The sequence below is a fragment of the Rhinichthys klamathensis genome, unplaced genomic scaffold (assembly GCF_029890125.1).
Source record: "Rhinichthys klamathensis goyatoka isolate OS25496 unplaced genomic scaffold, OSU_Roscu_1.1 h1tg000463l_1, whole genome shotgun sequence".
In the NCBI taxonomy this organism is placed as follows: domain Eukaryota; kingdom Metazoa; phylum Chordata; class Actinopteri; order Cypriniformes; family Leuciscidae; genus Rhinichthys; species Rhinichthys klamathensis.
In genome coordinates this window covers 267,501-292,500 of record NW_026606952.1, presented here as the reverse complement: position 1 = coordinate 292,500, position 25,000 = coordinate 267,501, and the positions used below count along the sequence as shown (strand labels likewise).

Genomic DNA, 25,000 nt, shown 5'->3' with positions numbered 1-25,000 from the left:
ACGTCACATGAGAGACAACACAACACACCACACGGGGAACGTCACATGAGAAACAACACAACACACCACACGGGGAACGTCACATGACAGAGGCAACTGTGTTCAATGAGTTATGTGAACTGATTCAGGATTCACTGAGTAATTTATGTGAACTGATTCAGGATTCACTGACTTGTTCATATGGATTGATTCAGGATTCACTGAGTCGCTTATATGGATTGATTCAGGATTCACTGAGTCGCTTATATGGATTGATTCAGGATTCACTGAGTCGCTTATATGGATTGATTCAGGATTCACTGAGTCGCTTATATGGATTGATTCAGGAGTCACTAAGGCTGAATCCGAAATCGCTCCCTATACCCTCAAATAGGGCGTTATTATTTGAAGGGACAGCCATTTGTAGTGGTGTCCGAAACCATAGTGGACATTATCGAGTACACTCATTCTATCCCACAATGCACCCCAGTAATGAGTGTACAGCCGATGTATGCTCAACGGCTGTCCGAATTCGCTCACTCCTTTTCATTTACTCCTTCAAGTGAACAGTATTAGTGGACTAACGTAGGGAATAGTGAATGAGGGTTTAGGGGGTGATTTCAGATTCAGCCTAAGTTTTGATTCAGCCTATGGATTGATTCAAGATTCATTGAGTTGTTCATATGGATTGATTCTGAGTCGTTCACAGTGAGACGGGGCGAGTGTGTACCTGACAGCCGTCGTGCGTGGGCTGGATGTAGTGTGTGTTCTGCCGCGTCAGCTCCTCCCCGTGTCCGCCTCTGAAGCGCAGTGCGTGTGTGTAGCTGAGGGAGGCGCTGTCGAGCCAGCCGGCCGAGTTCTGGCACACGTATGTGAAGCTCTGGTGGGCCGTGGCACTCAGGAGCTTCAGGAAACCCAGCTGAACCACATGAACGGGGTTTCCGTCCACATCCACATACGAAAACTACACGAGGCAGACAGACAGAGTGTGAATGCAGGGACAGAGGCTAAAGATAACACAACAACACAATAATGGACGACCTGTGAGCCCTTCTTGAACTGGCTGAACCAGGTTCCTGGTTTCTCTTTGCTCCATGAAGCCATTTTGACCTGTGCACAATAAACATCATTCACACGTCACTTTATTTCTGATGACACTTGGCAGGTATAAAAGCTTAAGGTATTCATCTAAAGTTAAACCAATGCTTCTGCTGTAGAAGGACAGGTTTACATCATGACTTCATCCCAACTCTATTATTTTCCAGGTGTAGTGTGATTAAAGATCTCACCGACTGAATGCTGCTGTGTGGCTGGAGACACGTTTCACCTTCTGCTGTGAAGTTGCAGAACACCTTAAACGCGTCTCTATGGCAACCCTGGTTGGGGTCAATCCAGTAAACACCTGAGGTCAGAAGTCATATAGAGAAATCAGGATCGGACTGAGAACGCAACACTAGAATGTGAAAAACATTCTCCAGCACTGGATCAAGTGCAGACTGGATCCCCGTACCGTCGGGATACTCGGGGTGGCACATCCACAGCTCTTTGCAGGTGCGGGCGGGACTGTGGAAGGTTCCCAGGGGAGTTCTGAGTCCCTCCACATCAGTCTTCATGGACGACAGAGACGCGAACACCTCCTCCATGTCCTTCTCCTCCCCCTGAGCCTCCTCGCCCTGCATCTCTCCGTCCTCCACAGCGGCTCCGTCCACTTCCGAATGTCTCCTCCTCTTCCCTCGGCCGTCCAGTCCCGGAGGAGCCACCATTCCCACCGCAGGAGAACCCTGGACAGAGACGCTTGTTCTGTTAATTCTCCTTCTGGCATTTATTCATCCTAAAAACATGAGGACTGGAGACTCACCGGGGGTCCTGGGGGTCCAGCAGGACCGGTATCTCCTCTGGGTCCAATAGGGCCCTTAAATAAACCACATCATTCACATTATTCAGTATCCACTGGTGTTCATGAGCTCACAGACTGATAAGAACACGCTAACTCTCGCTTTCCAGACCCTTCACCCTCTCTGTTCCAGTGTGGTGGAATGAGCTCTGTGACGAATTGCTTTTGTTCCTTTATTTTAAGTTGCTTTGAATAGCCGCGTTTCCACTGTCAGGCCAGTGTGAGCAGGGCTTTAAGCGGGCAGGCGGGGCTAATAGCCTCGGACCTGGAGCACCGGGCCCAAAACCTGCTGTGTTTCCACTGTCGGGCCAGTGTGAGCAGGGCTTTAAGTGGGCGGGCGGGGCTAATAGCCTCGGACCTGGAGCACCGGGCCCAAAACCTGCTGTGTTTCCACTGTCAGGCCAGTGTGAGCAGGGCTTTAAGTGGGCGGGCGGGGCTAATAGCCTCGGACCTGGAGCACCGGGCCCAAAACCTGCTGTGTTTCCACTGTCGGGCCAGTGTGAGCAGGGCTTTAAGTGGGCGGGCGGGGCTAATAGCCTCGGACCTGGAGCACCGGGCCCAAAACCTGCTGTGTTTCCACTGTCGGGCCAGTGTAAGCAGGGCTTTAAGTGGGCGGGCGGGGCTAATAGCCTCGGACCTGGAGCACCGGGCCCAAAACCTGCTGTGTTTCCACTGTCGGGCCAGTGTAAGCAGGGCTTTAAGCGGGCGGGCGAGGCTAATAGCCTCGGACCTGGAGCACCGGGCCCAAAACCTGCTGTGTTTCCACTGTCGGGCCAGTGTGAGGAGGGCTTTAAGCGGGCAGGCGGGGCTAATAGCCTCGGACCTGGAGCACCGGGCCTAAAACCTGCTGTGTTTCCACTGTCGGGCCAGTGTGAGGAGGGCTTTAAGCGGGCAGGCGGGGCTAATAGCCTCGGGTCTGGAGCACCGGGCCCAAAACCTGCTGTGTTTCCACTGTCGGGCCAGTGTGAGGAGGGCTTTAAGCGGGCAGGCGGGGCTAATAGCCTCGGGTCTGGAACACCGAGCCCAAAACCTGCTGTGTTTCCACTGTCGGGCCAGTGTGAGGAGGGCTTTAAGCGGGCAGGCGGGGCTAATAGCCTCGGGTCTGGAGCACCGGGCCTAAAACCTGCTGTGTTTCCTCTGTCAGGCCAGTGTGAGGAGGGCTTTAAGCGGGCAGGCGGGGCTAATAGCCTCGGGTCTGGAGCACCGGGCCCAAAACCTGCTGTGTTTCCACTGTCGGGCCAGTGTGAGGAGGGCTTTAAGCGGGCAGGCGGGGCTAATAGCCTCGGGTCTGGAACACCGAGCCCAAAACCTGCTGTGTTTCCACTGTCGGGCCAGTGTGAGGAGGGCTTTAAGCGGGCAGGCGGGGCTAATAGCCTCGGGTCTGGAGCACCGGGCCCAAAACCTGCTGTGTTTCCACTGTCGGGCCAGTGTGAGGAGGGCTTTAAGCGGGCAGGCGGGGCTAATAGCCTCGGGTCTGGAGCACCGGGCCTAAAACCTGCTGTGTTTCCACTGTCGGGCCAGTGTGAGGAGGGCTTTAAGCGGGCAGGCGGGGCTAATAGCCTCGGGTCTGGAGCACCGGGCCCAAAACCTGCTGTGTTTCCACTGTCGGGCCAGTGTGAGGAGGGCTTTAAGCGGGCAGGCGGGGCTAATAGCCTCGGGTCTGGAGCACCGGGCCCAAAACCTGCTGTGTTTCCACTGTCGGGCCAGTGTGAGCAGGGCTTTAAGCGGGCAGGCGGGGCTAATAGCCTCGGGTCTGGAGCACCGAGCCCAAAACCTGCTGTGTTTCCTCTGTCAGGCCAGTGTGAGGAGGGCTTTAAGCGGGCAGGCGGGGCTAATAGCCTCGGGTCTGGAGCACCGAGCCCAAAACCTGCTGTGTTTCCTCTGTCAGGCCAGTGTGAGGAGGGCTTTAAGCGGGCAGGCGGGGCTAATAGCCTCGGGTCTGGAGCACCGAGCCCAAAACCTGCTGTGTTTCCTCTGTCGGGCCAGAAGCTCTGCAGCGCTTCACTAAAACACACCCGTAACACGCCTGTCTGGAACAGCATCACTTCACCAACAAATAGAAGTTTTATCAGAAAACTAATCAGAAAGAAATCAATGGAAACTTGGGGATCGCAAAACGAACATGATAAATGGACCACATTTATCATGTTCGTTTTGCGATCTCCATGTTTCCATTGATTTCTTTCTGATTAGTTTTCTGATAAAACTTCTATTTGGTATTTTTGTTTGGTATTTTTGTTCCTTTGGTATTTTTGTTGCTTACTTAAAGATTTAAAACTCAAGCATCGATGTTTTACCACAGGTTTACAATAAAAGTGACACATTGATCATAATGAATTAATTTGTCAAGATTGCACATTAGTCACACAGAGATAAAGTGGTATTTACCAATAAATCACAAAAGAAAGAGGAGACACTTAAGTCCTCAGAATTAAGTACTCAGCCGCGTCTGTTTCAGTTTAGTTACATAGCTTGTGTTTACATCACATTTAGAAAGAAGGATCATTTCTACAAAGATGCCACCAAAACTACGACCTAAGGAGCAGATAGTATATATCAGACAGTCCGGTATAAAGAGACGAGACGTACTGACAGGTCAAATAAAAACTTGATTGTGAAAGCCTATATGATTTATCTGATTTCTTCAAGCGGTCGTGTTTACCATGTTTACTGTTGTAATGGTTAGTGCACATAGTCTTTTGCATCGCATATAAATACAGTACAGTGATCAGAATCCACATCAGATCACAAACAGAAGTTATTCAAACATGAAAGTGAGTTTTGAGCTAAAATGAGGTTAAACGTCTTTAAAGCTGATGTTAGCTGGTATAGAATCATCCAGCGCTGGCGTCTCCAGACTCAGGGAAACTCTGACTCTGTTCATAACCACTCCTCAAGCCCGAGCTGGCGCGCTTTGGACCAAGCTATTCGGTGGGCCAGAAAACCTGGCCGTTGGGCCGTTCGAGCCCCGGAAGTGACAGTGGAAACGCGACTGGCCCTGGCACGCACTAGCCGCCCGCTTTTGGCCCGACAGTGGAAACGCGGCTAATAAAGGCATCTGTTAAATTCATACCTATAAATGGTGGAGAACTCAGTCGCATGCTAACACTCTTATGCAAATAGATGTCAAAACATGATCAGAGCGAAATCCCACAAATGAGATGAAATTCGGTGTGTGTCACCTGGCTTCCTTTAGATCCCTTCTGTCCCATGGATCCCTGAAACACAGTGATACAGACAGAAGCTGTGACACAAGAACAAACCCGAACGCATACACAACACCCTGATGGGTCTGAAGATTAGACTTACAGACAGTCCCGGTGGTCCTGGTGGTCCATTGAGTCCTGGAGGTCCAACTGGACCCTGTCAGCAGAGACACAGTGAAATCATCTTCTTGTATGCGCTTGTGAATGTGTGTCTATTAGTGTGTGTGTTCACCTCTTCTCCTTTGGCTCCCTGCGGCCCCTGGTTTCCCGGCAGTCCTCGATCACCTTTCTCTCCGAACTCACCCGGCGGCCCAATCAAACCAATCAGACCGCCATGACCCTGAAGCACACACACACACACAGATATACTCACGTGTATTTCCAGTGTGTGTGTGTCTGTGTGTATATGAGATGACGTACCTTCTCTCCTTTCCTGCCCGGGTCTCCCTTCAGTCCAGCCAGTCCAGTGGGGCCCTGTACACGTGCAATGACATCATCAGTCTGACATCATATTAAAGATCAGCGCATGAGGAGTGATTAATGACGCCTTACCATCGGCCCCGGGGGTCCCGATTGACCTGGGGGTCCGTTCAGCCCTTGTTCTCCCTACAGCAGAGAGAGAGAATGTGAACATGCATTTAGATAATAGATATTACTGGATGATATTACTTGATATTACGTGGGTTTGAGTAGAGAAAGTTTAATATGAGTCTGTAGAAAACCATTAACAAATGTAGGAAAGCAGCTCACCGCTGGTCCAGGGATTCCCGGAAGCCCCTGAGGTCCGGCCTTCCCAGAGTTCCCCTGACCGCCCACCGGCCCCGGCTTTCCCATGAGGCCCTCGTACCCCGGAGCTCCCTGAACACGGACACAGATCCAGTGTCAACAATTCAAGTGAACGTGAAGGACAACAGGAGGACCATTAGTTCCCTAGAGCATCCTCTCAGACCTCAGTCAAGAGTGTACTACAACTGAGCGTTTGCTTCTGTTTTCAGTTAAACAGTGTTGTGTAAGTAAATCCAAAACAATATATATATTCTATTAATTTCCTATTATCACTGTAAAGCTGCTTTGAAACGATCCATATTGTTAAAAGCGCTGTATAAATGAAGGTGACTTGACTTGACTTAAGTTTCGTACTCAGGGATTCCCTGCTGATTCAACATGAATTCTGACTTTTTTTTAAATATATATTTTTAATTGTGATAGGATAGTATAGAGGTGGGAGAAAGAGAGAGAGAGGACGGGATCAGGAAAGGTCCACAAGCCAGGATTCGGGCCCTAAGCACAACAGCGCTATATGCCGGTGCTGCCCACGAGGCTATCGGCGCCGTCCAACATGCTCAACTGGGGAAATCATCAGACGGGGGCCGACAGTGCAGAACACACCACAAAACCAATGGCCCTGGCCGACAGCCGACTGCTGGTTTAGTGTGTCACTGCTTTACACCACTGGACCAATGAGATCTCAGTGTGGGCGGAGCTTACCCAGTGTGACAGAAGCTGTGAAGGAAGCCTCAGTGATTTATCCTCTAGTTCAGATGCAGTGTGTCTGAGTTTCGAACTGACTTTCTCACCTTGTCTCCTTTCAGGCCCGGCCGCCCCTCTTTCCCAGCAGGACCCAAGTGACCCTAAACGAGGATACACACACATATAAACACGCAAAGCTCCACAAGTACACAAACACACAGCTGATCGATCACAAACAAACACTCACCCTGCGTCCCGGTCTTCCCGGAGGTCCCGGTTCTCCGGAGGCTCCTGGCGGGCCCTAATCCCCAGAGCAATGCGTGAAACCAGAGTTATTATCATTAACTCAAACTATCTGAAACTTATTTGACATGATTATAGAAGAGACTCACAGATTTCCCAGGATCCCCGTGATCTCCTTTCGATCCCGCACTGCCGTCGATCCCCTGTGAGGACAGACGAGATGTTTCATCATGGCTGATCACAGTGTGCTTGCCTGACGTCACTGGAGATACTCACGTTAACCCCCGCCTCTCCAGGAGCGCCCAAATCTCCAGGGAACCCGATCGGACCCTGGAGGGAATCAGAGAGAGGGTTCGTCAGCAGACGATACACTGCGAAATAGAGTTTCTAAATCCGTGTTCTCCAGTAGAAATATTCTTAAAGTCACCAGGAAATTGAAATTGACCATTTTTATGGAATATCACCGTGTTTATTCTAAATGATTTATCAGTGCACATCATTATTGTGTTAATATTGTTGAATCAGAATCAGTTCCTCTTGCAGCATCTCTCCTCTTCTCTGATGATGTGGGCGGGGCTATAACCTGTCACTCACATGAGATCAGCCAATAGCAAACCACAACCATCCAATCAATTCCTCACAGACACAATCAAGCCCCGCCCACATGTGTTTTTGTACAGAAGCGGTTCACTCGATATACGACACAATAGAGGAGAAAACACCAGCGCTACTTCCCTTTCATGATGAGTTTAAATCAAGATACATTTGTGAAAACGACTAGATATTTTTCTGAACAATTGTTGAGCTGGTGTGAGTGAGTGGAGCCGGGGCTAATTTGCATATTCATTGAACCGCGTATACTAAATGAGGCAAGGGTGTCGAGTTGCATTCAAGATATTGTAAGGCATGAAGAAATTATTTTCAAGAAATAAAACATTTAAATATGTAATTTTGGTGATTAAAGATGAGTTTTAAGGGATAAAATGATTGACTACAGGGGACTTGTATATGGTTAGATATTTGTGTAATGGAAAACAAGATAGAAATACTGAGGAAGAACATAATTTTTTACAGTGTGAAACACACTCACACACTCACACACACACACACACTCACACACACACACACACACACACACTGACCGCATTGCCTTTCGCTCCGTCTTCTCCAGATGCTCCTCTGGCTCCTGGAGAACCTGCCGCTCCTGGGGGCCCCGTGTCCCCTTTCTCTCCCTGCTCGCCCTTCTCCCCCTGACAACACACACACACACACACACGTGTTGCTGCAGAGATGAAGGAAGTGATGCGCGTCACACAGGATGTTCAGAGGAGAGAAGGACTCACTGCGCTGCCAGAAACACCAACAGCTCCAGGATCACCTGACTCGCCATCTTCACCCTGTCAATCATCATCATCATCATCATCATCATCATCATCATCATCATCATCATCATCATCATCATCACCATCATCATCATCATCATCACCATCAACTCATGTTTAACTGTAACGAACCTTCTCACCCACTCCACCAGGCTGACCACGAACACCAGGACGACCAGGAGGACCCTGAAACACACAAGTGTGTGAGTCTGTGTGTGTGTGTGTGTGTGTGTGTGTGTGCTGTAGATCAGTGGTTACCAAACGTTTTTCAGCTGAAGCCTTTTTGAGCTAAAATATTGACTTGAAGTCCCCCTGAGATTGTAAGTTAATATTTCAATAATTGAACAGCACATTCACATGCTCACGATTCTCTGATGTCAGATAATGGTCACATGACATGCAGGTAGACAAGTAAAATATTTCATCTTTTTTAGTAAGGGTTTTATTTTGATTTTTTTTATTTAAAAAATATTAACTTATTTTAATTGTACTTTTGTATTGTTTTGATTAATTATTAGCTTTTGATAAAATCCTGAGTTTAGAAAGTGAAGGTGTGTGTGTGTGTACCTGTCCACCAGAGGGCCCTTGAGCTCCTCTGGGCCCGAACTGACCAGGAGGACCCTGGAAACACACAAACACACACACTCTGAGTCACAGTACATAGAGATTAATAAACATGATCATAACTGACAGATATATCGATGAGCTCACCATCAGACCAGCATTCCCGCTCTCTCCTTTCTCTCCGGGAGGACCGGGCATTCCCTACACACACACACACACACACACACACACCTGTATTATATGATTATATAATAATCCGTACTGGAGGAGGGACAGTGAATGATCATGTACCTGTAGTCCCCCGGGGCCCCTGGAGCCCTTGAATCCTCTCAAGCCCTCGTCTCCCTTCTCTCCGTACATGCCCTGCTGTCCTGGAGGACCAGTCTCGCCATCCACACCCTGACACACACACACACACTCGATCACACACACACTCTCTGAACACAGCGATGGAGTTCCTCCTCAAACACACTCACCGGTGCTCCCGGCTGGCCCTCGGGCCCCTGAGTGCCGGCTGGACCTGCGGGCCCCTGAGAGCAGAACAAGCTGGTCATTAGTAGCAGTGTGTGTGTGTGTGTGTGTTTCAGTATTTCAGCCACTCACTGATTCTCCTTTGTCTCCTTTACTGCCTTTCTGTCCTGGAGCTCCTGTTTCCCCCTGACAAACACACAAACACACACAAACACACACAAACATACAAACACACACAAACACACCAAAGTTAAACCATCAAGCAATGAATAAATATAGATTTGGAAAACAAGAGCGGTGTTTGCCTGTATAACACAATGGCACTATGTTAGGGTGTTCTGGTGCTTTCTTCCTGTCTGGTGTGTATGGAAGTAATTTAATGCCAAATGGTTTTACCGCTTGCTTCATTTCTGTAAATCAGTTTTTATGAATGAATGACTCTCTGATCCGTTGCTCTTGTGTTCGTCAACAGCCGCTTGCACCCCCTGCTGGTGAGGTCCACTTACAGCAGATGGAGAGTATTAATCGTAATCTATTCCTGCAGTCTCCGGATTTGAAAAGATGAATTTTCTGTATATTTTGAACCACTGAATTTGTGGAAGCTAATTTGTAAAATTGACTAAAAATTGCCTGCCGAATATTATACGTTGTTTTTTGCAATCTTTGTATTTATTCCTATAAACCTAACCCATTTTTAGAGCGTGGCTTCAGAGTCATGCCCAGAGTCAATTCCTCCATGGGCTTTGGGCTTTATTCATCCCCAGGAGAGGTGCACGCTGCCTGAAAAGCACTTTCAGAAAATCAGCCTCTTTTTCTGGAGGTTTCACACCAGGGTGGAGATTGAAATCTCTCCCCAGCCAGAGTGCACCCTCTTCAGCTTGGGTTACTGCCTTGAAGGCCCTGGAGGTTTGGACCCACTGGAACTTTGTCATTTTTACAACTAGATTACAAACATCATCTCTACTAAGCACACATGAACATCACCTTATCTCCATCCTCTCCGGGGGGTCCTGGAGGGCCACCGGCTCCTGGCAATCCCACCGGCCCCTGCTCACCATCCTGTCCCGCGGGTCCAATCAGACCCTTCTCTCCCTGTACACAAACACACCGTTACACACACACACATATCACTGGCGGAGATTTATCACCGCATGTGCGTAGGGGCGTGTCTTACTGGCTCTCCCTTCTCTCCCATTGGTCCAGGCCCACCGACGGTTCCAGGTCGACCAGGCTGACCAATGGCACCAGCCAATCCAGAGGGGCCCCTTTCCCCTGTGGGCCCCTGGGAAGAGACACACATATTTGTGAATTAATAAGTTAATATACTTACTATCTACATACATACAGTCAAACCAAAAAATTATTCAGACACCAGATATAATTTTTGATATTTGTTTCACTAGTGTGTGCAGGACACTATAGTTCATTTATGTAAGTGAGGAGAGCAAAATAAAGTAAACTGTGACATTATACCCAAAAACTCTTCATACAGTGACTACCAGTAACATTTATAACAATGTGGGCCCAGAAATAATTCCTCCACTTTGAGCTGATGATGTTTTGCTGAAGTGTGTTTTCCGTAATTGCTAATGCTCTTTTTACACACAGACTGAACAACATGAAGCATTGCTTGGTTGAAGGAGTCTGAATAAGTTTTGGTTTGACGGTATATATAACAGAGTGTGAAAATCAGTCTAGAACATCTCCAGGTCATAAGCCCTCTATGTGTTTTTGTGAGATTGCAGAATGAGGTCACATACAGAAGGTCCAGGGGGCCCGATCGGCCCCGCCCCGCCCTTTAATCCAACCGGCCCCTAAACAAGAGAGCACAGGTCACATGACAACACTGGCCAATCAGCAGCAGTCCAACTGACCTATCGGTAAGCCCCGCACCCCTAAGTTACTGTTTACAGTCTTGACAATGACAACCTTCACTGGGATTGGGGTTGGATCCTCAGGGAACCAGGTTACTGCGCCCACATCACCCAACGCACATCGCTTTACCATTTCTGTAGCATAAACACCATAAACTGACGAGGGCTTCGGATCTTCCAATGTTTCTCTATGGCACTGAAACCTAAAGATGTCCGAGTTCCCTATGCAACTGATACTCAACTGCCATTGGCTGATCTGCGTTCGAGGGGAGGGGCTTACCGATAGGTCAATTGAGGTCATATAGCAACATAAAGAATCACTGGCAACAATCGTAAAACAGGCGGATACAGTATTGTTACCATGGCACCCGGTGCTCCACGACTACCGCGGAAACCCTTCAGACCCGCTGGACCGCTCTTTCCTGAAGTACCCGAGCCTCCAGGGTCGCCCTGAGGACCGAACACATGCATGATATGAAGAGATGATGACAGAAATGAAAGGGAGGCGCAGACAGAAGGAAGTGTCATCGTTGATGAGGATGATTGTCGCACCTTTGCTCCCTCTTTCCCAGCGGCTCCAGGTAAACCTTGCTCTCCGGCTGGTCCCGCGGAGCCCGGGTGTCCTCTCTCTCCCATCGGTCCGGTTTCTCCTGTATTACCCTGGACACAAAGTCACAGCCAGAGGGAACGACAGCTGTGGTCATTAGTTTAAACAAAAAAACAAAAACCAAGAATCCACCCAGTTAGGAAGACTTCTTAAAAGATCCCTGAGCGATGCACTCACCTGCGGCCCAACGACACCGGATGGTCCCGGAGGACCCGTCTTTCCTTGGAAACCCTGCCGGATGAACAACACACCATCAAAACTACGGTTAGGAATCGGATACTTGTTATTAAATACACATTTTTGATTCCTGTGTGTGCATTTTAATGTGGTTTTAAACTGTTTAAGCTCAAGAAGATGCGAGAGAACTCTTTTGTGTCTTCTTGCGGACGAATACACAGTAGGTTATGTCTTAAGTGATCATAAACGCATGTGTAAGAGTATATCAGATCCTGCATTCGGTCTTAAAGTGACAGTAGCCTAATAAACCTGGTCCCGTCAGTGTTATTACTGTTAATCAGAGAACACAAGAACTCACTGCTCTTGACTGAATAACTCCAGTAGCTTTAACAAGGATTCATCTATATTTTATTTATAAAACGAAAACCATGCAGTGTTATTTTACATTTGATTTACACTTCTTCAGTTGTATTTATTTGTGCTAATTTGCTTGTTGTTCTTATTGTGTTACTGACTGTCGTCTTTAAAAAAATGTTTGAAATTTATATTAGTTAGTCTAGTTTATTAGTTAGTTGTTCTTTAGGCTGCGGATCCTTGTGTAGCGTGGTATTCAGCTGCAACAGGATGGTTTGCAAAAAGACATAAGAAATACTTTTTTTTTTACCATATTGGAATCGAAACTAGGAATCAGTAAGAATCGGAATCGCTTAAATGTAAATGCTAAATTCCCAACCCAAATCAAAACAGCAAACAGAAGCAAATAAAGGCCACATATTTGTAATAATTTGAATGTACGTTTTCATCAACGTGTGAGTATATTGCTGATACATTTAATATTTGATCAAACTAAATTAAAGATTATAGTTTGACTGGTTCAATGGAACAAAACCACAGTCTTCATTTGTAAAGATTTTCATGATGTAGAAAACGAGTAAGAATGGAAATAAAAAATCCCACTGGGATTTTAGTCTGAAGGGACCAATATGGGCTGGCCTACAAATACATCATGGCTGAATCCCAAATCGCCCCCTAAACCCTCATTCACTATTCCCTACGTCAGTCCACTAATACTGTTCACTTGAAGGAGTGAATGAAATAGAGCGATTGAATTCGTTCAGCCGTTAAGCGTGCATCGGTTGTGCACTCATTATTGCGGTGCATTGTGGGATAGAATGAGTGCACTCGATAAAGTCCACTATGGTTTCGGACACCACTACAAATGCCCGTCCCCTCAGATAACGCCCTGTCTGAGGGTAAAGGGGGCGATTTCGGATTCAGCCCATGACCTCTGTAGTTCCACAAGCCTGAGGACTCACCGGCTCCCCCCGCTGGCCTGGATGACCCGGCAGCCCGTCCTTCCCACCAGGCCCCTGCAAACAGCACATGTTGAGAATACTGTACGTGTCGTATCATCATATGAGGTGAAGAGGAGGGTCACTCACGTTGGGTCCTTTGGGGCCCATCTCACCTACACGGCCATTAGGCCCTTGTGGTCCCTGCAGTATTCGAGCACATACATTAATCAAGTCACATGATCAATGACACTCAATTACTTGCATTTGATTAATTTTAGTAAATTAATTTCCAGGTTTCAGTCCAGTTTGGACATTTGAACATGTGTGTGACGCTATCTTACTCTCTCTCCTGAGGGCCCTGGGGGGCCGTCGTGTCCCGAAGACCCCTAGAACAGAGATGTTCATCCCTTTACAGTCATTTCAACACAATAATATCAACAGTGCATCAGAATAGACTCATAATCACAGTGATGACGGTAACACAGACAAGTGTTTGGCTTCAGCTCATTATTATGTTGTATTATAGATCTGATATGACCTCTGACCTTGTCTCCTGATTTCCCAGTGGGTCCTCTTGCACCCCTCCCTCCTCGAGCACCCTGATAACACACACACACACACACATACACACATTGGTTGTGGCTCAGGCTGGATGGTGATGATGTTCAGTGTGGCCGGAGACACTCACATTGGGCCCCCTCTGACCCGCGGCCCCTGCAGGACCCGGTGGACCCTGAGAAACACAGTACACTCACATCAGCGCACATTTACACACTTAAGTGTTTTATGAGGTGTTTTTAAGATAGTGATGTTGTCAGTGACCTTCTTTCCCTTCTCTCCCGGGACGCCGACAGCGCCAGGAAACCCGTCCGCACCCTGAGGAGAGAGCAGCACAACACCAGCGGTTACTCTCACACACACACAGCTGACCTCTGCCTCTGCTCTGCTCTGCTCACCTTCAGGCCCTGCCGCCCCGGGTAACCTGGCAAACCGGGAACGCCCAGCTTTCCCTGCGGGGAGAGGGGCGAAATCAGAAGGGAAAGATGAGCAAAAAAGGACAAAATCAGAGTGCAAAAAGGGTGCCTGATATAATATAATCTTTTCATTCTATTACAACTTTTAATTCTGGAATCAAAAACTTGAGGTCAGGAATCGGATATTTGTTATAAAATCTAAGACTCCTCTTATGGACTCCTCTTATGGACTCCTCTTATGGACTCCTCTTATCGACTCCTCTTATCGACTCCTCTTATCGACTCCTCTTATCGACTCCTCTTATCGACTCCTCTTATCGACTCCTCTTATCGACTCCTCTTATGGACTCCTCTCATCGACTCCTCTTATCGACTCCTCTCATCGACTCCTCTTATGGACTCCTCTTATGGACTCCTCTTATCGACTCCTCTCATCGACTCCTCTTATGGACTCCTCTTATGGACTCCTCTTATGGACTCCTCTTATCGACTCCTCTTATGGACTCCTCTTATCGACTCCTCTTATGGACTCCTCTTATGGACTCCTCTTATGGACTCCTCTTATCGACTCCTCTCATCGACTCCTCTTATGGACTCCTCTTATGGACTCCTCTTATGGACTCCTCTTATGGACTCCTCTTATCGACTCCTCTTATGGACTCCTCTTATGGACTCCTCTTATCGACTCCTCTCATCGACTCCTCTTATGGACTCCTCTTATGGACTCCTCTTATGGACTCCTCTTATGGACTCCTCTCATCGACTCCTCTTATCGACTCCTCTTATCGACTCCTCTCATCGACTCCTCTTATGGACTCCTCATATGGACTCCTCTTATGGACTCCACTTATCGACTCCTCTTATCTTATCGACTCCTCTTATCTTATCGACTCCTCTTATCTTATCGACTCCACTTATCGACTCCTCTTATCTTATCGACTCCTCTTATGGACTCCTCTTATGGACTCCTCTTATCGACTCCTCTTATCTTATCGACTCCTCTTATCGACTCCTATTATCTTATCGACTCCTCTTATCGACTCCTCTTATGGACTCCTCTTATGGACTCCTCTTATGGACTCCTCTTATCGACTCCTCTTATCGACTCCTCTTATCGACTCCACTTATCGACTCCTCTTATGGACTCCTCTTATCTAATCGACTCCTCTTATCGACTCCTCTTATCGACTCCTCTTATCGACTCCTCTTATCGACTCCACTTATCGACTCCTCTTATCTTATCGACTCCACTTATCGACTCCTCTTATCTTATCGACTCCTCTTATCGACTCCTCTTATCTTATCGACTCCTCTTATCTTATCGACTCCTCTTATCGACTCCTCTTATCTTATCGACTCCTCTTATCGACTCCTCTTATCGACTCCTCTTATCTTATCGACTCCTCTTATCGACTCCTCTTATCTTATCGACTCCTCTTATCGACTCCTCTTATCTTATCGACTCCTCTTATCTTATCGACTCCTCTTATCGACTCCTCTTATCTTATCGACTCTTCTTATCGACTCCTCTTATCTTATCGACTCCTCTTATCGACTCCTCTGAGTATTTCAGTGTGAGTGTAAAGCGTTGGAGCGAGAGAGAGTGTGTTCTGTCCTCGTGTGTATCAGTGTACTGGACCCGCAGCTCTTAAAGTGACAGCGCTAATATTCCTGCCGTCTCTATAATCACACTAATCACACAACACAAGACTGAGACTCGTTCTTCACTGAATAACTTCTGTAACTATATTTGTAATGTATATTTTATTTATAAAGTACAGTGTTATTCAACCGATACCCGACCCTACTCACAACTGATATTGGATATGAAGAACACATCTACACCAAACATCACCACACACCTCACTTCCCCTGCACTGCATTCAGATGTGTATACTGTTATTTCTGTATTTTGTTATTTCTGTTAGTTGTTTATATATTGTGTAGTTATAGTGCCATGTTCAGAGACTCGCACCTAAGAATTTCCCGTCGGTACACTTGTGTATGTGTGACAATAAAGAGAATAACAATAATAATATTGATGATGATGTTGTATCAGACTACTTCACCTTTTCCCCAGCGATGCCCGAGGGTCCGGATTCACCCAGGGGGCCGCCCTGCCCTTTGGGGCCCTCGGGGCCGTCCTCCCCACGCATCCCGGGGGCGCCGGAGTCTCCCTGACACACACACAGGGGGTAACAGCATGTGTGTATGTGCGTGAGTTTGTGTGTTTCACGAGTGTGTATGTGTGTGAGTTTGTGTGTTTCAGGAGTGTGTATGTGTGTGAGTTTGTGTGTGTATGTGCCTGAGTTTGTGTGTGTATGTGTGTGAGTTTGTGTGTTTCACGAGTGTGTATGTGTGTGAGTTTGTGTGTGTATGTGCCTGAGTTTGTGTGTCTATGTGTGTGAGTTTGTGTGTTTCAGGAGTGTGTATGTGTGTGAGTTTGTGTGTTTCACGAGTGTGTATGTGTGTGAGTTTGTGTGTGTATGTGCCTGAGTTTGTGTGTGTATGTGTGTGAGTTTGTGTGTTTCAGGAGTGTGTATGTGTGTGAGTTTGTGTGTTTCAGGAGTGTGTATGTGTGTGAGTTTGTGTGTTTCACGAGTGTGTATGTGCCTGAGTTTGTGTGTCTATGTGTGTGAGTTTGTGTGTTTCAGGAGTGTGTATGTGTGTGAGTTTGTGTGTTTCACGAGTGTGTATGTGTGTGAGTTTGTGTGTGTATGTGCCTGAGTTTGTGTGTGTATGTGTGTGAGTTTGTGTGTTTCAGGAGTGTGTATGTGTGTGAGTTTGTGTGTTTCAGGAGTGTGTATGTGTGTGAGTTTGTGTGTTTCACGAGTGTGTATGTGCGTGAGTTTGTGCGTTTCACGAGTGTGTATGTGTGTGAGTTTGTGTGTTTCACGAGTGTGTATGTGCGTGAGTTTGTGTGTTTCACGAGTGTGTGTTTCACGAGTGTGTATGTGCGTGAGTTTGTGTGTTTCACGAGTGTGTATGTGTGTGCGTTTGTGTTTCACGAGTGTGTATGTGTGTGAGTTTGTGTGTTTCACGAGTATGTATGTGTGTGAGTTTGTGTGTGTATGTGCCTGAAATTGTGTGTTTCAGGAGTGTGTATGTGTGTGAGTTTGTGTGTTTCACGAGTATGTATGTGCGTGAGTTTGTGTGTGTGTATGCGTGTGTATGTGTGTGAGTTTGTGTGTGTATGTGTGTGAGTTTGTGTGTGTATGTTTGTGAGTTTGTGTGTTTCAGGAGTGTGTTTGTGTGTTTCATTAGTGTGTTTTAGTTGTGTGAGTTTGTGTGTTTCAGGAGTGTGTATGTGTGTGAGTTTGTGTGTTTCACGAGTGTGTATGTGCGTGAGTTTGTGTGTTTCATTAGTGTGTTTGTGTGTGAGTTTGTGTGTTTCATTAGTGTGTTTGTGTGTCAGTTAGTGTTTCATTTGTGTGTTTGTGTGTGAGTTTGTGTGTTTCATTAGTGTGTTTGTGTGTGAGTTTGTGTGTTTCATTAGTGTGTATGTGTGAGAGTTTGTGTGTTTCATTAGTGTGTTTGTGTGTCAGTTAGTGTTTCATTAGTGTGTTTGTGTGTTTCATTAGTGTGTTTGTGTGTGAGTTTGTGTGTTTCATTAGTGTGTTTGTGTGTCAGTTAGTGTTTCATTTGTGTGTTTGTGTGTTTCATTAGTGTGTTTGTGTGTGAGTTTGTGTGTTTGTGTGTGAGTTTGTGTGTTTCATTAGTGTGTTTGTGTGTCAGTTAGTGTTTCATTTGTGTGTTTGTGTGTGAGTTTGTGTGCTTCATTAGTGTGTTTGTGTGTGAGTTTGTGTGTTTCATTAGTGTGTTTGTGTGTGAGTTTGTGTGTTTCAGGAGTGTGTATGTGTGTGAGTTTGTGTGTTTCACGAGTGTGTATGTGTGTGAGTTTGTGTGTGTATGTGCCTGAGTTTGTGTGTGTATGTGTGTGAGTTTGTGTGTTTCAGGAGTGTGTATGTGCGTGAGTTTGTGCGTTTCACGAGTGTTTATGTGTGTGAGTTTGTGTGTTTCACGAGTGTGTATGTGCGTGAGTTTGTGTGTTTCACGAGTGTGTGTTTCACGAGTGTGTATGTGCGTGAGTTTGTGTGTTTCACGAGTGTGTATGTGTGTGAGTTTGTGTTTCACGAGTGTGTATGTGTGTGAGTTTGTGTGTTTCACGAGTATGTATGTGCGTGAGTTTGTGTGTGTATGTGCCTGAAATTGTGTGTTTCAGGAGTGTGTATGTGTGTGAGTTTGTGTGTTTCACGAGTATGTATGTGCGTGAGTTTGTGTGTGTATGCGTCTGTATGTGTGTGAGTTTGTGTGTGTATGCGTGTGAGTTTGTGTGCGTATGTTTGTGAGTTTGTGTGTTTCAGGAGTGTGTTTGTGTGTTTCATTAGTGTGTTTTAGTAGTGTGAGTTTGTGTGTTTCAGGAGTGTGTATGTGTGTGAGTTTGTGTGTTTCACGAGTGTGTATGTGCGTGAGTTTGTGTGTTTCATTAGTGAGTTTGTGTGTGAGTTTGTGTGTTTCATTAGTGTGTTTGTGTGTCAGTTAGTGTTTCATTTGTGTGTTTGTGTGTAAGTTTGTGTGTTTCATTAGTGTGTTTGTGTGTGAGTTTGTGTGTTTCATTAGTGTGTTTGTGTGTGAGTTTGTGTGTTTCATTAGTGTGTTTGTGTGTCAGTTAGTGTTTCATTTGTGTGTTTGTGTGTCAGTAGAGTTTCATTTGTGTGTTTGTGTGTCAGTTAGTGTTTCATTTGTGTGTTTGTGTGTCAGTTAGTGTTTCATTTGTATGTTTGTGTGTCAGTAGTGTTTCATTTGTGTGTTTGTGTGTCAGTTAGTGTTTCATTTGTGTGTTTGTGTGTCAGTTAGTGTTTCATTTGTGTGTTTGTGTTATTACATTGTCTCCTTTAGAACCCATTTCTCCTTTTGCTCCTGGGAAACCGTCTTCACCCTGAACACACACACACACACACACACACATAACAATCCATCAACATGTGCACACTTCACATGCTCCAGAAACCTCTGGAAAACATCTGATCACATCTGAACAGGACATGATTGAGCTGTGATGATGTCAGATTTAATCTGATGTCTAAAGATGTCCGATAAAGGTGATTTATGGAGACGTGCTGAAGTCTGGGGGTGTTATGATATGAAGTCTGGGGGTGTTATGATATGAAGTCTGGGGGTGTTATGATATTAAGTCTGGGGGTGTTATGATATGAAGTCTGGGGGTGTTATGATATGAAGTCTGGGGGTGTTATGATATGAAGTCAGGGGGTGTTATGATATGAAGTCTGAGGGTGTTATGATATGAAGTCTGGGGGTGTTATGATATTAAGTCTGGGGGTGTTATGATATGAAGTCTGGGGGTGTTATGATATTAAGTCTGGGGGTGTTATGATATGAAGTCTGGGGGTGTTATGATATGAAGTCTGGGAGTGTTATGATATTAAGTCTGGGGGTGTTATGATATGAAGTCTGGGGGTGTTATGATATGAAGTCTGGGGGTGTTATGATATGAAGTCTGGGGGTGTTATGATATGAAGTCAGGGGGTTTTATGTTATGAAGTCTGAGGGTGTTATGATATGAAGTCTGGGGGTGTTATGATATGAAGTCTGGGGGTGTTATGATATGAAGTCTGGGGGTGTTATGATATGAAGTCTGGGGGTGTTATGATATGAAGTCTGGGGGTGTTATGATATTAAGTCTGGGGGTGTTATGATATGAAGTCTGGGGGTGTTATGATATTAAGTCTGGGGGTGTTATGATATGAAGTCTGGGGGTGTTATGATATGAAGTCTGGGGGTGTTATGATATGAAGTCTGGGGGTGTTATGATATTAAGTCTGGGGGTGTAATGATATGAAGTCTGGGGGTGTTATGATATGAAGTCTGGGGGTGTTACGATATTAAGTCTGGGGGTGTTATGATATGAAGTCAGGAGGTTTTATGATATGAAGTCTGGGGGTGTTATGATATTAAGTCTGGGGGTGTTATGATATGAAGTCTGGGGGTGTTATGATATTAAGTCTGGGGGTGTTATGATATGAAGTCTGGGGGTTTTATGATATGAAGTCTGGGGGTGTTATGATATGAAGTCTGGGGGTGTTATGATATGAAGTCTGGGGGTGTTATGATATGAAGTCTGGGGGTGTTATGATATGAAGTCTGGGGGTGTTATGATATGAAGTCAGGGGGTTTTATGATATGAAGTCTGAGGGTGTTATGATATGAAGTCTGGGGGTGTTATGATATGAAGTCTGGGGGTGTTATGATATTAAGTCTGGGGGTGTTATGATATTAAGTCTGGGGGTGTTATGATATGAAGTCTGGGGGTGTTATGATATGAAGTCTGGGGGTGTTATGATATGAAGTCAGGGGGTTTTATGATATGAAGTCTGAGGGTGTTATGATATGAAGTCTGGGGGTGTTATGATATTAAGTCTGGGGGTGTTATGATATTAAGTCTGGGGGTTTTATGATATGAAGTCTGGGGGTGTTATGATATGAAGTCTGGGGGTGTTATGATATTAAGTCTGGGGGTGTTATGATATGAAGTCTGGGGGTGTTATGATATGAAGTCTGGGGGTGTTATGATATGAAGTCAGGGGGTTTTATGATATGAAGTCTGAGGGTGTTATGATATGAAGTCTGGGGGTGTTATGATATTAAGTCTGGGGGTGTTATGATATTAAGTCTGGGGGTGTTATGATATGAAGTCTTGGGGTGTTATGATATGAAGTCTGGGGGTGTTATGATATTAAGTCTGGGGGTGTTATGATATGAAGTCTGGGGGTGTTATGATATGAAGTCTGGGGGTGTTATGATATGAAGTCTGGGGGTGTTATGATATTAAGTCTGGGGGTGTTATGATATGAAGTGTGGGGGTGTTATGATATGAAGTCTGGGGGTGTTATGATATTAAGTCTGGGGGTGTTATGATATGAAGTCAGGGGGTTTTATGATATGAAGTCTGGGGGTGTTATGATATTAAGTCTGGGGGTGTTATGATATGAAGTCTGGGGGTGTTATGATATTAAGTCTGGGGGTGTTATGATATGAAGTCTGGGGGTTTTATGATATGAAGTCAGGGGGTGTTATGATATTAAGTCTGGGGGTGTTATGATATGAAGTCTGGGGGTGTTATGATATGAAGTCAGGGGGTTTTATGATATGAAGTCTGAGGGTGTTATGATATGAAGTCTGGGGGTGTTATGATATGAAGTCTGGGGGTGTTATGATATTAAGTCTGGGGGTGTTATGATATGAAGTCTGGGGGTGTTATGATATGAAGTCTGGGGGTGTTATGATATGAAGTCTGGGGGTGTTATGATATGAAGTCTGGGGGTGTTATGATATGAAGTCTGGGGGTGTTATGATATGAAGTCTGGGGGTGTTATGATATTAAGTCTGGGGGTGTTATGATATTAAGTCTGGGGGTGTTATGATATGAAGTCTGGGGGTGTTATGATATGAAGTCTGACGGTGTTATGATATGAAGTCTGGGGGTGTTATGATATGAAGTCTGGGGGTGTTATGATATTAAGTCTGGGGGTGTTATGATATTAAGTCTGAGGGTGTTATGATATGAAGTCTGGGGGTGTTATGATATTAAGGCTGGGGGTGTTATGATATTAAGTCTGGGGGTGTTATGATATTAAGTCTGGGGGTGTTATGATATTAAGTCTGGGGGTGTTATGATATTAAGTCTGAGGGTGTTATGATATGAAGTCTGGGGGTGTTATGATATGAAGTCTGGGGGTGTTATGATATTAAGTCTGGGGGTGTTATGATATTAAGTCTGGGGGTGTTATGATATGAAGTCTGGGGGTGTTATGATATGAAGTCTGGGGGTGTTATGATATGAAGTCTGGGGGTGTTATGATATTAAGTCTGGGGGTGTTATGATATTAAGTCTGGGGGTGTTATGATATGAAGTCTGGGGGTGTTATGATATGAAGTCTGGGGGTGTTATGATATTAAGTCTGGGGGTGTTATGATATGAAGTCTGGGGGTGTTATGATATGAAGTCTGGGGGTGTTATGATATGAAGTCTGGGGGTGTTATGATATGAAGTCTGGGGGTGTTATGATATGAAGTCTGGGGGTGTTATGATATTAAGTCTGGGGGTGTTATGATATGAAGTCTGGGGGTGTTATGATATGAAGTCTGGGGGTGTTATGATATTAAGTCTGGGGGTGTTATGATATTAAGTCTGGGGGGGTTATGATATGAAGTCTGAGGGTGTTATGATATGTAGTCTGGGGGTGTTATGATATGAAGTCTGAGGGTGTTATGATATGAAGTCTGGGGGTGTTATGATATGAAGTCTGGGGGTGTTATGATATGAAGTCAGGGGGTTTTATGATATGAAGTCTGGGGGTGTTATGATATGAAGTCAGGGGGTGTTATGATATTAAGTCTGGGGGTGTTATGATATGAAGTCTGGGGGTGTTATGATATGAAGTCTGGGGGTGTTATGATATGAAGTCTGGGGGTGTTATGATATTAAGTCTGGGGGTGTTATGATATTAAGTCTGGGGGTGTTATGATATGAAGTCTGGGGGTGTTATGATATGAAGTCTGGGGGTGTTATGATATTAAGTCTGGGGGTGTTATGATATTAAGTCTGAGGGTGTTATGATATGAAGTCTGGGGGTGTTATGATATTAAGGCTGGGGGTGTTATGATATTAAGTCTGGGGGTGTTATGATATTAAGTCTGACGGTGTTATGATATGAAGTCTGGGGGTGTTATGATATGAAGTCTGGGGGTGTTATGATATTAAGTCTGGGGGTGTTATGATATTAAGTCTGGGGGTGTTATGATATTAAGTCTGGGGGTGTTATGATATGAAGTCTGGGGGTGTTATGATATTAAGTCTGGGGGTGTTATGATATTAAGTCTGGGGGTGTTATGATATTAAGTCTGAGGGTGTTATGATATGAAGTCTGGGGGTGTTATGATATGAAGTCTGGGGGTGTTATGATATGAAGTCTGGGGGTGTTATGATATGAAGTCTGGGGGTGTTATGATATTAAGTCTGGGGGTGTTATGATATGAAGTCTGGGGGTGTTATGATATGAAGTCTGGGGGTGTTATGATATGAAGTCTGGGGGTGTTATGATATTAAGTCTGGGGGTGTTATGATATGAAGTCTGGGGGTGTTATGATATGAAGTCTGGGGGTGTTATGATATGAAGTCTGGGGGTGTTGTGATATGAAGTCTGGGGGTGTTATGATATGAAGTCTGGGGGTGTTATGATATTAAGTCTGGGGGTGTTATGATATGAAGTCTGAGGGTGTTATGATATGAAGTCTGGGGGTGTTATGATATGAAGTCTGGGGGTGTTATGATATGAAGTCTGGGGGTGTTATGATATGAAGTCTGGAGGTGTTATGATATGAAGTCTGGGGGTGTTATGATATGAAGTCTGGGGGTGTTATGATATGAAGTCTGAGGGTGTTATGATATGAAGTCTGGGGGTGTTATGATATGAAGTCTGGGGGTGTTATGATATGAAGTCAGGGGGTGTTATGATATTAAGTCTGGGGGTGTTATGATATTAAGTCTGGGGGTGTTATGATATTAAGTCTGGGGGTGTTATGATATGAACTCTGGGGGTGTTATGATATGAAGTCTGGGGGTGTTATGATATTAAGTCTGGGGGTGTTATGATATGAAGTCAGGGGGTGTTATGATGTGAAGTCAGGGGGTGTTATGATATGAAGTCTGGGGGTGTTATGATATTAAGTCTGGGGGTGTTATGATATTAAGTCTGGGGGTGTTATGATATGAAGTCAGGGGGTGTTATGATATGAAGTCAGGGGGTGTTATGATATGAAGTCTGGGGGTGTTATGATATGAAGTCAGGGGGTGTTATGATATCATGACGTGTGATGATCGTTGGAGATGATGATTATTATGCCTCATGATGTCTGGAGACGTGATACATGAAGATGTGCTGGTCTTTCAAGTGGTTCGCGTTTAAAGTCTGATCATTTCGACGGAGGTGAATCAATCAAAGTTAACTTTAGCTGGAAGTAACATTATTCAAGAACCGCTATAACGCCAAAACAATCTGTTACCTTAAATTATATGTTTATCTCTGTAAAGCTGCTTTGAAACAATCCATTGTTAAAAGCGCTATATAAATGAAGATGACTTGACTTGACTTTCAGGGTGTTTATAAAATCTGGTGATTATTGGTCGATGTCAGACTGAAATTATGAATTATGATGATAAGTGATGATCTCACCTTCTCTCCTTTACTGCCCTTTAGTCCTCTGAGCCCATCAGCACCCTAAAACACACACACACACACACACACACGTACAGTCAATACACTTGTTAGCGCGTCACTCCCGGTAAACGAACATGTGCAGTGAGGCGGATTAGCTGAGGTGACGTGACGCTAACACACAGCAGACAAACGGCTAGCAGTGACATCAGCGGCAATCCACCTGTCAATCAAGTGGCCACACCCTTAATTATGCACAACTTTAAGGCTTAATATAGTTTAAACGGATGAGTTATAAAAATATTCACCCCGCTCACAGTCGTCATGAAGGGCAACATTAGATATATAGACCAAAACCACTTTTTGCACCCGACTGTAAACATGCGTTTTTCTGCTGTAAAGTTGGGCATTTTAACATGCGTGTCTATGGGAGTGAGTTTCTTCTGCAGCCGGCCTCTAGTGGCCAGTGGAGGAACTGCAGGTTAAGGCACTCAGTGTTGATTCAAGAGGTGTGCTAGAAGAAGACATCAGTACTTTGACTCCTCTGGGTCCAGGATATCCCACAGGCCCCTGGACACCTGACGCACCCTTCAGGACACACACACAAGAGCAATCAGGGATGTGAAGAC

At 45.5% G+C, this 25,000-nt stretch overlaps 1 protein-coding gene across 1 annotated transcript in view; it reads right to left on the bottom strand.

The window, feature by feature from the left end:
• Window positions 1-25,000, bottom strand: part of col5a3b (collagen, type V, alpha 3b) — a 67,235-nt gene that overhangs the window by 527 nt on the left and 41,708 nt on the right. Inside the window, exons 25-64 of the mRNA XM_056236757.1 lie at window positions 24,906-24,959; window positions 24,390-24,434; window positions 19,022-19,075; window positions 16,206-16,313; window positions 14,119-14,172; window positions 13,985-14,038; window positions 13,851-13,895; window positions 13,708-13,761; window positions 13,504-13,548; window positions 13,310-13,363; window positions 13,184-13,237; window positions 11,868-11,921; window positions 11,636-11,743; window positions 11,444-11,533; window positions 10,970-11,023; window positions 10,384-10,491; window positions 10,194-10,301; window positions 9,342-9,395; window positions 9,215-9,268; window positions 9,030-9,137; window positions 8,886-8,939; window positions 8,742-8,795; window positions 8,307-8,360; window positions 8,136-8,189; window positions 7,935-8,042; window positions 7,069-7,122; window positions 6,942-6,995; window positions 6,797-6,850; window positions 6,657-6,710; window positions 5,830-5,937; window positions 5,632-5,685; window positions 5,500-5,553; window positions 5,312-5,419; window positions 5,183-5,236; window positions 5,056-5,091; window positions 1,838-1,891; window positions 1,490-1,760; window positions 1,269-1,381; window positions 1,021-1,089; window positions 710-943 (exon numbers count right to left, since the gene is read on the bottom strand). Of these exons, the coding sequence (XP_056092732.1) occupies window positions 710-943; window positions 1,021-1,089; window positions 1,269-1,381; window positions 1,490-1,760; window positions 1,838-1,891; window positions 5,056-5,091; window positions 5,183-5,236; window positions 5,312-5,419; window positions 5,500-5,553; window positions 5,632-5,685; window positions 5,830-5,937; window positions 6,657-6,710; window positions 6,797-6,850; window positions 6,942-6,995; window positions 7,069-7,122; window positions 7,935-8,042; window positions 8,136-8,189; window positions 8,307-8,360; window positions 8,742-8,795; window positions 8,886-8,939; window positions 9,030-9,137; window positions 9,215-9,268; window positions 9,342-9,395; window positions 10,194-10,301; window positions 10,384-10,491; window positions 10,970-11,023; window positions 11,444-11,533; window positions 11,636-11,743; window positions 11,868-11,921; window positions 13,184-13,237; window positions 13,310-13,363; window positions 13,504-13,548; window positions 13,708-13,761; window positions 13,851-13,895; window positions 13,985-14,038; window positions 14,119-14,172; window positions 16,206-16,313; window positions 19,022-19,075; window positions 24,390-24,434; window positions 24,906-24,959 (3,054 nt within the window). The remainder of the gene's footprint in view (window positions 1-709; window positions 944-1,020; window positions 1,090-1,268; window positions 1,382-1,489; window positions 1,761-1,837; window positions 1,892-5,055; window positions 5,092-5,182; window positions 5,237-5,311; window positions 5,420-5,499; window positions 5,554-5,631; window positions 5,686-5,829; window positions 5,938-6,656; window positions 6,711-6,796; window positions 6,851-6,941; window positions 6,996-7,068; window positions 7,123-7,934; window positions 8,043-8,135; window positions 8,190-8,306; window positions 8,361-8,741; window positions 8,796-8,885; window positions 8,940-9,029; window positions 9,138-9,214; window positions 9,269-9,341; window positions 9,396-10,193; window positions 10,302-10,383; window positions 10,492-10,969; window positions 11,024-11,443; window positions 11,534-11,635; window positions 11,744-11,867; window positions 11,922-13,183; window positions 13,238-13,309; window positions 13,364-13,503; window positions 13,549-13,707; window positions 13,762-13,850; window positions 13,896-13,984; window positions 14,039-14,118; window positions 14,173-16,205; window positions 16,314-19,021; window positions 19,076-24,389; window positions 24,435-24,905; window positions 24,960-25,000) is intronic.